Genomic DNA, 12,232 nt, shown 5'->3' with positions numbered 1-12,232 from the left:
AGAGAAGGGGGGGGTTGGGGGTTTGAGAGGTTGAAAGGAAAGGGAGGGGAATGGAAAGTTCTTAACTCCTTTAGAAGAGTGGAAAGACCCCCCCAAAAAAAAAAGTTTTGAGGGTACGCTTCAAGGAATGACAATGGGAAACACTCATCGGGAAAGTCAACCATGTGCAGCCAGTGAGTTCAAGATGAGCAACCTGCTACGTATGTGACGGCTACAAGACAAATCTCATACCTCAACGGATGCTCAGGTAAAACAAATGTTTATGGAAGGACTTCTCAAAGACCCTAAATTAAAGGAGGAACACAAGCGTAACGCAGAATATGTTGTACAATTTTGATACATTTCATGCTGGCCTTGCTCCATGTAGAAACTTTGACAGACGCATTTGATAAAGTTAGAACTTTTCTTAGATCCACGTGATGAATATAAAGTGAATAGTCCATGTCCCTTCTCAAGCTTGATGGACCACCATCTATGTTGCTCAGAGAGGGCCTCAGTAGACTCCTTAAAAAGTGATTCATGAAATCATTCACATCAATGAGCATGAAGTAAACACTGGCTCGATCAAAAAGGTGACTTTTGAGCTGGCAAAAAACTGCAGAATCGGTGCGGAGCCATGAAATCTATCTAGCATTTATCAATTTGCAGGGACCTGAATCCTAATCAGGATAAGAGAGGCTACAAGTTATGTTGGCTCAACACACAGTTATGTGCAAACCCACTCACTTTTATAGATTTCAAGCCCAATCAATAACCCTGCTTTTATGGGATTATGAACTGACTCTCCAATTGCCAACTGCAAAACTAGGTTACGTCTTGCATGACCTATAAAACATTAACCCTATGCCTTATCTGGTCCATGCCAAAAATGTAACATACATCTACTTGAGGTAAGAACCTTATCGACAGCCCAAGTGGTAACACCTTGATCTGCTGACGTGAAGGCGCAAGGTTCAAAGTCTAGCACCTACATGTAATTAGTCTCTCAAAAGAGAAAAGGAATGCTACTGGTTGCAAATGAGATTATAGAGTCAACCTCAATGCTACGGTTTAATTAACAGATACAAGACAGAATTTGTGCCAAAGATTTTGCTTAAGTCAAGGTGAATATTATCATAAGACACTTCTTTTTGTTGCAACAACGACTTCAATCAGAAATGTATCCAACACTTACGATGAGTGGCATATGGAAGCATCCTGAGAAAAACTAAATAATCCATTGATGTGTTTTACCTGACCAAGCTCTTCATTCAGATTAGAAGTCCGTGCCTGAGCTGGACCACCTGTTGGCTTGTGAACCATCTGAACATCCCACTGTATGAAACAGCATTGAATGACCTTAACAAACTCAAGGGTAACATAAAGAGAGATGGGAATCAGTGAGCTGAGAAGGATCACAAACCTGAAAGATCAAGACCACTCAAACTGAGATTTTGTAAAGATTTGTATTAATTGACTACTTAAGAAGAAGTAAAGGGGTGTAGTGAGCCAATGGAATCTTCAGCTCTTTACAGCAATATTATGCCCCCCTGACTGCTGGTGGGCATCTTCACTCTCCATCAGCCTTGGACAGGGGAACCCCCCAGCCCATCCCACAGGGGCAGGGGTTTGTAAGAATCATATCACAACTTGTATTGATTAACTACTTTACAGGAAGTATGGGGGGCAAGCCAGAGTTGGTTAAAGGAGGGTAAGCATTAGCAGCTTTATAATCCTTTGGTCCAGAAAGTTACCTAAGAAGCTGTACCAAGAGACCTGTAAGGTTCAAACCCGGTTCTGGCCATTCTTGTTCACTTGTCAGATAAAAATGATTGGGATTTCTGTCCGTCCACATAAAATGACCAATTGCCAATCCGATACATAGAAGCAGTTGAAATATGAACAATCCGGAAACAAGAATGTTCATTTTCCTTTCTAAATGAGAAACCTACAGATATTTGAATTTTTGAGCTTTAAATGTGACCACAAAAATACTTGATTATGCAGTTAGAAGCGCATGCCTGCGTGTGTGGGTGTGTGTATTTGCTTTTTTGTGAAAACGGAGTCAAGAAAAACAATTTTTATTTTATAAACCACCTCAGCTCAAATTTTGACACCAGAACAAAGCTGCATACGAATGCAAAAAAGTTAGTATTACTTTTCTTGGAGCTGCAACCATGTTTCTCATGTACTTTGTATCAGCACCTGTAAAAACCACAGCTCCCATTACCCATTGTGTGTTCCGCAACGTAGCACCTCTGAGCAATATCTGACTTACATCCAAAGGCATTAATCCTTGACCCTGGTTCACACAGCGATATCTTTTAGCTACTCTTTAATATCAGGTGGAAATGATTAAAGCAGTGGAGGAAGAGAGATACTCAATGTCCTGTAAAACAACTAGATACATACATACATACATGTAAACCATAGTCACAAGAAAAGTTTCGTCCGTTTCATCGTTTTGTCGTTTCGACAAGTTTTGTTTCGTCTCTATAGACAAAATGCAAAGGTTTCGAAGTGACACTTGTCAAATCAAATTGGAAAAAAGTGAAATTTTAAGGAATGTGTAACAAATTTTAACAATTGGGTGTGAAATTAGATGCAATTGAGGTTAAAAGTATGAATTGGGATTTATAAATTGCAAAAAAGTGAGAAATTGAAGAATTATTGAGAAATTCTAACAATTGAGTGTAAAATTATGTGCAATTGAGGTTAAAGTATGAAGTATGAATTTGGGATTTATGAATTGGAAGAAAGTGAAAAATTGAAGAGCTAGTGCAATACTAGTGGGAAATTTGAACAATTGGGTATGAAATTAGATGAAATTGACCAAGAAGTCGAATTTCGACAAAACAGTGTTCGACCATTGAGGTTGAAAGTATAAAATTGGGATTTATAAATTAGGAGTAAGTGAGAAATTGAAGAGCTAGTGGAATACTTCTAAGAAATTTCAACAATTGGGTGTCAAGTTAGGTGAAATTGACCAAGATATCAATTTTGAGTACTCACAAGAGACATTCCATCTATTTCATCGTTTCGTCTTTGCAGGTTTTTAAGAAAATTGAGATGAAAGAGGAGAAGAAAGTGAAGGGAAGAAGAAGAAGAGGAGAAGAATACGTTTTTTTTTTAATTATTAAGTTTTTAAAAAATCCCAAATTTGGGCAAAATGACGTTTTGGTTGGGAGTGTTTTGTTTCACTTCGAAGCGTTTCGTATGTTTCATGTTTCTTAGGGACAAAACGGGTTTTCATGTGACTATGATGTAAACTAGTACTTTTTGCCTTCCTTGTAAACCTTATTGTAATCGTCGATAAAAACAATCTTATGAGCAATGGAAGAAGCATACCTGAAAGGACACCGATCCTTCAAACTCATACAATCTATTATTGGGCTGCTCACACTCTATAATCAATCCAGATAATGCATGGAATGACATGTCACCATCTTCGGGATTCAGCGTGGACGACTGATAAAAAGCGTTGCGAATTTTAAGGTTCGTCTCTCCATCCAAATTGGCAGTTTCAAGGTAGGCAAGCCCTGTAATACTCACCAAAATCAGATAACTTAACTTGCTTAAAAGTTCAGGATAACTTGCTTGAAAGTTCAGCGTTTAAAACGCGGTATTTGTGTGGGCATGCTTGCATGTGCACCATGCTTCTAGTGTATTGTAGGAAAATAGTACGTTAGAAAAATAAAATAAAACCTTGTGGACAAATTATAAAAACCCAGAATTTCGGAATTGCTTTGCACTCATAATGACACCAACTATAATCGTGTGTGCATGTGCGTGTGTGCGCGCACGAGCGCACCATGGTTCTAGTGTATTGCAGGAAACTAGTATGTTGGAAAAAATAAAATAAAACCTTGTGGATCAGATGATGATAAAAAAACTAGATCAGCTGGAATTTCAGAATCGCTATGCACTCTAATGATATCTCCAACTATAATCGATCTCCATTCCAAAGACTTGAGTCCCTCTCCTTGTAATACTTCAGAAATACGCTTGTTCACCTGCTCAAATGTGAGAAATGTTTTTTTTGAACTATTTAAGACAAAAATATGTATTTCTATGGCACAGTTAAGTCATTATGTAAGTCGCTAAAATTATACTATGAGAGTGTTACAACCCATAGATCAACCTCCATCCAAAGCACCAAACCAACACATACACAAACAGGCATGAAAAGCAGTTGAGAACTAACTCACCAACTCAACCATAGGCCGGATAGTTCTGGACTACCCCAAGCACATGAGAGTAAGATAAGGTAAAACACCTGAATATGAGGCATATACCACCCTATATATATATATAGCATCCCTTACAGCACCTGGCATCCACCAAAGGCTCATGAACTCACTATCCACCTCTAGAACTAGACTAGATCCAAGACATTCACGGTTGACTCTTAACACTTGTTTATGTGCACATCTGCTCACAATATAGGCCCCAGGTGCTATAAGCAACCTTGATTTCATGAAGTTACTAACTAAATCCTTTCATGAGGTTACTAAACAAATCTTATTTAGCCAACTGCTAGCTCATATTATAGCTAGCATGACCCCACGTTTTTTGTTTTTGTTTTTCGAGCCGGGGTCAAAGATGAGCAAGCTCGTTCTGAGACTCGAACAGAGAAAAGCTTTTGTCATTAGCTTCGTCGCCTCCAGTCTAGCATGACCCCATGCATTAATGACTATAGCCCATAGCCAATCCATACAAAGGATGTAACGAAGAGGAATCCAAGGATTTTATACCCGCAGTAACTCCAATTGAATTCTTCAAAATTTCACTTACATCTCTTCAAACACCATCCTTTCTTAATAAATTATTTTAAGTCCAAAGCTCGCAAATAGCGAATAACTTGGATTTTTACTTCACTTAGGACTAATAGTTGAAGAAGTCTAACAAGCAAAAAGTATGAGATCTTGTCTTCTCGGGTTTTATATGAAATTTATATCCTAAATAAGGGAAGCCCACAATTATTGATGAAACTAAATGATGCGGATGGTGGCACACTCTCCCTCTCACAAAGTTGTGTGCTCCGCAAAGTTCGGCTTACACATTTTGCTCCTCATAGCTGCCTTGGGCTGTCAATCTACTTGTTGTTGGGCACTCCATAGTATCCCCCTCTCTCATGCATATTCACCCACCTAGCTGCTCGTTGTTCAACTGGTGCAGACTTGGCCATTAAGACACCTCTGTTGCTTGGGCCAAGTCCTGATATCACTTGGTTTTTCACTCTCCGGTGAGCTTTAGGCCATTGTTGGTCCTTGCCCTATTGAAGAAGAAGAAGAGCGAAATCGACAAGAAGAAAAAACTTTCGAGGAAAAATTTGGCAAGGAACCTTTTGTAGAGATAAAGTGTTTCCGACGATTCTTGCTACCCATTTCAAGAAGACCCGATCTTCCTTGGTCCACAAATTTCACGTGGATTCATGATGATTGTTTTGTGGGGTGAAGCTATGACCCAGCTGGAGCTTGGAGCAAGGATTGAGAAGAGAGCACCATGGGATTCTTGGCCCATGGTTGGAAGACTTTGGGAAGATCACTGTAACATGCGTTGCGGAAGCGTGTTCATGATTAACGCTAAGCAAAGAAGATTAATGCTAATCCTATGTTTAGCAAAGACACATAAGAGAAGGAGAGAGAGAGACCTAATCTACTATATATTGCCAAAATATGCTGTATATACAATGATCTTGCTGATTCACAGCTTCATGATGCATACCAAAGATCCCTGCAACCCTCTACTTGCAATCGGACAAGAGAAGCTCGTGTTGATCCACCATTGTGTCCTTGTTGCCTTGCAGACTGTGACAAATGGATCCTCTTGATCTTTGAATGATGATTCTAATGAATGCCTAATGATCCTATTTATAGAAAAAAGGTATGAATTCGTAATCAAGTCGGTTTTGTCTATTTTACCCACAAAACATTGTCCAAAGAGTCATATTTTGCGTCCAAACTATGCCCAAAAGGTGTCCCAACCATTGGGCTATGTCTTAGGTACTTACCGGAGCCTGTAGGGCTGCAAAATCCACTCTAAATCTGCCCATATATTTGCTAATGAGAATATCCATGTCTGAGCATCGGGATTAACAGATGCACATGACAATCACTTATGAAGATCTACACAAACAAACTGCTTGTTTGAGATACTATTTTTATCTTGCAAATGTATTTGGAAATCTCACATATCAAGAACTCCTTGCTAGTACATCATTAGCGGGGGACCAAGAAGGAAGAAGAGGGGGGGGATCAGGGGCATTTCGGCACTAACATGTCTACCTTTATGGTGTTGGTAACTTGGTTCCGAGATCCCCCTCCCCAAGTTCCACCCATTGTCAGGCTACCTAGATTCAAGTGTTGCAACCATGATAGCAAATTTTGAGACCTTTTTTTTTTGCAGTCCTAAGTCTAGCCTATGGGTGCAGGAAATTTCACCCTACTTCTCAGGCACACACCTGAGTACCACAAGAGGGTAACCACCCTTCCAATAATTGGCCACTTTTGAAGGCAATGGGCAAGCCACGGGACAAACCCCTCAATCGATTGGAGTGAACACCCTGTGCAGAGTTGTTAGTGACTCAGAGTCGCAATCGAGTCGTGATCCTTCATGTCCATGGAAGCCACCTTCCCATATCCAAAGTGGCGAGCTTGAGGGGCAAGCATAGCACACTGTTGTCACCATAGGATTGTCTCGATGATGAAGTGGAAACGCCTGGACGATGTAGCGATGACTTGACTAATGTGTGGGATGGCGACCATCGTGCCCACTTGCATGTGAACACACACTAGGTAGGGTGAACCAAAGAACCTCTTGAATGAGAGACCCAAGCTCTATCCACTAGGCTACTGCCTTGGGAACATTAAACTTTAGGACATTATGGGACAGTTTTGGAAAGCATTGTTTGAGAACAGTTGAAATTCTTCAGTGCATTCCACAATCAAACTAATGGTAACATATTTTCAGTGAACTGGCATTTGTCCTTCCCCAAGTGCTATGTTTATGACTAGCAAAACCAATGGAACGAGTACCTCCTATTGGTCAAATGGCACTGTCTCATCGACTACACCTCACCCCGTAGAAGGTAGCAATGAATAGCTGAGTTTTTATCTTTAGCGCGTACTTTCGATGAAGTAAATTCGACAGATCAAGGAGCCAAGAGTTAAGAAGAGATTTTAGAGTCAGTTCAGCAAAAGATTAGTGATTCTCATGCCACCTTCTAGCAACAAGCAAACAAGCATGGAAAGGATGTTCAATTTAAGGTGGGTGACTGACTCCATCTAAGCATCACTTAGCAACCACTTCAGCAAGTATCATTCCCAAATTTCAGGCCTTTTCCTATCACAAGGGTTATCAATAAAGAATACAGGGTTGAAGCTGCCTGAGTGTTGGTTGATGCGTAATTCTCCTGCTGAGAAGTGGGGAAGATCAATGAGACTGGGTAGCAAGTGCCGAGGTGCTAGTCCCATAGCAGATCATGATCCATAGATTTCAAGTCAGAGAGTTGGGAAATATCTTACAAAAAATTTACATAGACCCTTAAACAAGGTAGTTTAGCTAGATGGGTGATTCATTGTCATCAACCATTTGAGTTTGGGTGTGGTATATCTGAAGAGTAAAGATCAAATCCATTGAACGCAAAGACCTGCCAATGGTGGCAGTGGACAGAACCATACCCAAAGATCTCGTACTCACATACCATGAAAGAATTGAAGCTGTAATATGGAGCATCCAAGATGGCAATCCTGCCTCTTCAATCAAGATATGCAGAAGGTGAGTTTACATGCATCCATGCATGTGTCTTGAGAACATAGAGACATGTACAAGGTCGTATATTACGGTTTTAGGGTTTAGCCAACCTTTGTTAGCCCTCACGGTGCAGACGATGGCATAATTAATGGATTGCGAGTAGGCAAACAGAACGGGCTAGGATAAATCTTTGCCTGTCCAATGGACCGGACAAGAAGATATATGACCCCAATCTGATGAAGCTATCATGCCATGCTGTGAGTGATAGAAATGAGTGCACAGTACCTAGGTGCCCCAGGCAGCCTTGGGTATCCTTCCCAAACCACTCTCTTCTGCTCCATTGCAAGGACCTTGATAAATCTTAGAAATGTTTATACGGGGAAAAAACAACTTTTACCTCTCTGTCAGATTTATGCCGCTTGGAATCATCATGGGCTTCTTTGACAGCATTCAAAATGAGCACGAACGAGAGCGGTACCACTGTAGTGGCCCACCCAGTAGGCGACAACCCCGGGATCAGCTGAATGACAGCATTCATAAGAAAATATAGATTTGCAGCTCTCAAGAACTGCTGGAAGAGGTTAACAGGTATAAATGTGACAATGTTGTACTTTGAGGTTACGAGCTCATTGCCGCAGAACCTGCAGATTGCATCACATTCTATCAAAAATTGTGATATTCTCAATTGTAGACCTGGTTTGGACTAATTAAGAAGATACAGTCCACAGGCATGTAGCCTACTGGTGAAGGAGTTAGTCTTCCGGGGCCTGCATAAATACATACATTCACAATTTCACACACACACACACACACACACACAAAATATATATATATATATCAAAAAGATTGAAAGTGCTGGATCGTACTCTCGAGATTGCAATGCATGGGCACGAGCGCTCTCTGTCACATGCATGCGCACTGTGCGGTAAGTTTGAATGTTCCGAGTATCTGAAGCCTGCAATTGTCCCATGTTAATCTCAGAAAATAATGTATTTTAATGTATGATGAAGTTTTCTATTCACCCTTTCTTCACTTAACATAACTAATACATTCTTCTTAAGTTAATTTGCAATAAAATATTTCATTTTTTTCAATAATAAAATTTTCAAAACAAGATAAAAGTAATAATTATAACAGAAGATAATATGCAATTCCATTGAAAATTAATTTCCAGAAGAAAAAAAAGGTCAAAACCTAAATAACCTATTGTACAAAAAGAAACAAATAAAAATAAGAATTACTATCCAAAGGTTTTAACAAAATAAAGAATCGACATCCAGACTGTAGGGAAATTTCAAAAAAAAAATCATTTACAGAAATTTGCGAAACTACATGGAGGAGGGAAAGAAATAACTATTGTTTTCGTTTTTTTTAATTACCTTCTTGGGACTGGTAGAATCCTCTCCAACAGAGGAACGCTGAGGGACGGGCCAGTCTTCAGTCTCCTCGCTCAACTTGGAAGACAATCCTTCATACAGAGGGTTTCTGAAATTCTGAGAGTTCTTCATCTCCACTCTATCATCGTCTTCTTCTTCATCTCACCATCATCATCCGAACTCCAGAACCACACACAGATTAGCCTCCATCTTACAACCCTCCCCTGCTAATCATCCTCCCTAATGACTCTGCATCCAAAAAATCTTCACAACGTGCATCCTAATGAAGCCGTTTTGACCTGATTTCACAGCAAGTAACTGCCAAATTTTTGTGTCGATGAAAAATGGAGCAAAATGATGCCAAAATTCTGCTGCCGATGGTGTGTAAATTGGTAGAGAAAATGCTTTGTTTTGTTTGAGAGAAACTCCAACAGAATTTACAAACAGTAGCAAGAACCCTCTTGCCACCCACAAGTCCCGAACCGAAAGTGCTAAGGGTGCGCCCAACAACAACGACGAGGCAGGACGTTTCACACTCTCGCATTCAGGTTCACAATCACACCGGACTCTTCACACTTGGCAAGATTAGGTCCTACACCATTCCACCACCACCACCACCGCATCTTTGTCCCTTATTGAACAAGTAGGTGACCTGCGCATTGCTCCGACATGAAGTTTTTGCTTGTATGCATTTGTGAATACATACAAATGTGCATATGCAAGTGTGTGTGTATACATCTATGCATTTGTATGGGTATGCAGCGTGTGTGTTTATGTGTGGTATATGCTTGTATGTATTTGTGTGCATGTGTGCATGTCTACGTGTGTGTGCATGTGTCTATGTGACTCTCTCACATAGATGCATATCTGTGTGTGTCTCTCACGTGCATTCTCTATATATCTGTCACGCGCACAGACACAACCCTCTCTCACACACATACACATGGACATGCACTTTCTCTCTTCACACAAATGGAACTCCTCTCTCTCTCTCTCTCTCTCTCTCTCTCTCTCTCACACACACACACATTCCATATGCACTTGTGTAACTATGTACATATACGTGTGTGTGTGTGACTGTATTTATATTATTATATATTTACTATATATCTATTGATTTATATATCATTGTTATATTTACTATTTTTTAAACTTTCTTATTTTTATATTTTTTAAATTATATATTTATATTATATTAATTATATACTATATTATATTAATTATATCTTATATTATCATATTTATAATATGTTATTATATATTTAATATATAATTTCCTTATTTATACTTATGTATTATATATATATATATATATATATATATATATATATATATATACATATAATTGTATTATAATATATTAGTATAGATTTAGTATATATATTTATTTAATATTCTTATTTATTATATGTTTATATATTTATATTCTATATATTTTATACTTAATTATTATATATCTTTATATTTATGTATTATATTATTTATTTAAATTTTATTCTCTCAACATAACTCTACACTCCTCTTTCTCTGTCCCTATTCTCTCTCTCTCTCTCTCTCCCTCTCCCCTTCCCCAATATGTGGCCTCCACTTCTCTCTCTCTCTCACCCAACACATGGCTCCTCCCCTCCCCCATCACAACCCCTTTTCTCTTTCCTCTAACCCAAGACTTGGCCCTCTTCCAATTGCCATGTGTCTCCTCTCCTCCCAAATACTTGTGCATAATAGAGATAGATATATTATAGGAAATGAAGTGGTTGCCCCACTGGTTCTATGTCTATAATTGACCCAAATTACTATTGTAGTGGTACCAAGATTAGGGTGGGCAATGTATTAATAATAGTGGAAGAGTGTGCTAAGGATGTGCTCCTACCATTCCCCCCATAGAGAAGTTTATTGAAGTTGTGTGGAGTTTCATTCGATGGCCTAAGATATTTTTACGTCTTCACAATGTGTCCTTAAAAGGTTCTACAAATGAAGTGCTCGGACAAATTGATCCCATCGATCCTATAATAGAGGCTATGCCAGTATCTTGATTGGAAATGGACATCCACATTCGTAAACCTTGGAAGCAGAAAAAGGTTCTCTTATGGGATGTGAGAAAGGTATGAGGGTGTAATCTTATATGTATTTCCATATGACTTAATAAACTTTGTTCAGTTGGGTGAAGATAGCCTTGAGGTGGGTATTATATATCTATGTGTGTGTGTGTGTGTGTGTGTATGTATATATAAACGTATATATGTATTTATAAATGAAAGTTAAAATACCCACACACATGTATATACACACATACATATATTATTTTACTAAATTTATATATTTTTTAAATTTATTTAATATTTTATTTTATTTATACTTTTTTTTATTTTATTTTTATATTTTATTGAAATCTACTTTTATTCTCTCTCTCTCTCTCTCTCTCTCTCTCTCTCTCTCTTAATCACACACACACACACACACGCACACACACTTGCACATGTACCCTCTCTTTCTCTCCTTCTACATACACACGCACTCTCTCTCTCTCTCTCTCTCTCTCTCATAGACACACACACATGTACACCCCAATGCAAACACACACACTATCCCCCTGCATACACTCTTTCACACAGACATTCTCTCTCTCTCTCTCTCTCTCTCTCTCACACACACACACACACATGTAAATATATATTATATATAGTATTACCTTTTATTATATTTAGACACATATACCTATACATACATATGTGTATATTTATAAATATAAATAAACTTATATATATACATACACATACATATATAATTTGCATTAATTAAATTTAATGTTATACTAAATTTTAATGGGTGGGGATGTGTGGTAAGATCTGAAATAAATGCATCTTACATGTAATATCTCTCTCTCTCTCTCTCTCTCGCTCTCTCGCTCTCTCTCTCTCTCTCTCTCTCTCTCTCACACACACACACATAAATATATATTATATACAGTATTACCTTTTATTATATTTAGACACATACACCTATACATACATATGTGTGTATTTATAAATATAAATAAACTTATATATATGTATACATATACATACATATATAATTTGCATTAATTAAATTTAATGTTATACTAAATTTTAATGAGTGGGGAT

At 38.4% G+C, this 12,232-nt stretch overlaps 1 protein-coding gene across 11 annotated transcripts in view; it reads right to left on the bottom strand.

The window, feature by feature from the left end:
- Positions 1-9,561, bottom strand: part of LOC147621211 (uncharacterized) — a 50,664-nt gene extending 41,103 nt beyond the window's left edge. For 7 of the 11 annotated variants that reach the window (XR_015269777.1, XR_015269776.1, XM_086823919.1 and 4 more), the window contains exons 1-8: positions 9,114-9,561; positions 8,601-8,689; positions 8,132-8,375; positions 3,845-3,992; positions 3,328-3,518; positions 2,138-2,281; positions 1,734-1,927; positions 1,234-1,402 (exon numbers count right to left, since the gene is read on the bottom strand). Coding sequence is in view for 9 of the 11 variants with exons in the window: in XM_086823919.1 (XP_086680045.1) it covers positions 1,234-1,402; positions 1,734-1,927; positions 2,138-2,281; positions 3,328-3,518; positions 3,845-3,992; positions 8,132-8,375; positions 8,601-8,689; positions 9,114-9,242 (1,308 nt within the window). In the remaining 2 variants the exon portion in view is untranslated. Of the gene's footprint in view, positions 1-1,233; positions 1,403-1,733; positions 1,928-2,137; positions 2,282-3,327; positions 3,519-3,844; positions 3,993-8,131; positions 8,502-8,600; positions 8,690-9,113 lie in introns of all 11 variants that reach the window. The other 4 variants (XM_086823922.1, XM_086823924.1, XM_086823926.1 and 1 more) reach the window with 2 other exon arrangements.
- Between the last annotated feature and the right edge of the window lie 2,671 nt (positions 9,562-12,232).

This window comes from Cibotium barometz, chromosome 30 (genome assembly GCF_041138505.1).
Source record: "Cibotium barometz isolate CiBa-2024 chromosome 30, ASM4113850v1, whole genome shotgun sequence".
In the NCBI taxonomy this organism is placed as follows: Eukaryota; Viridiplantae; Streptophyta; class Polypodiopsida; order Cyatheales; family Cibotiaceae; genus Cibotium; species Cibotium barometz.
Note: the sequence above shows the minus strand (reverse complement) of the source record. Positions and strands in the feature narration are given on the sequence as shown.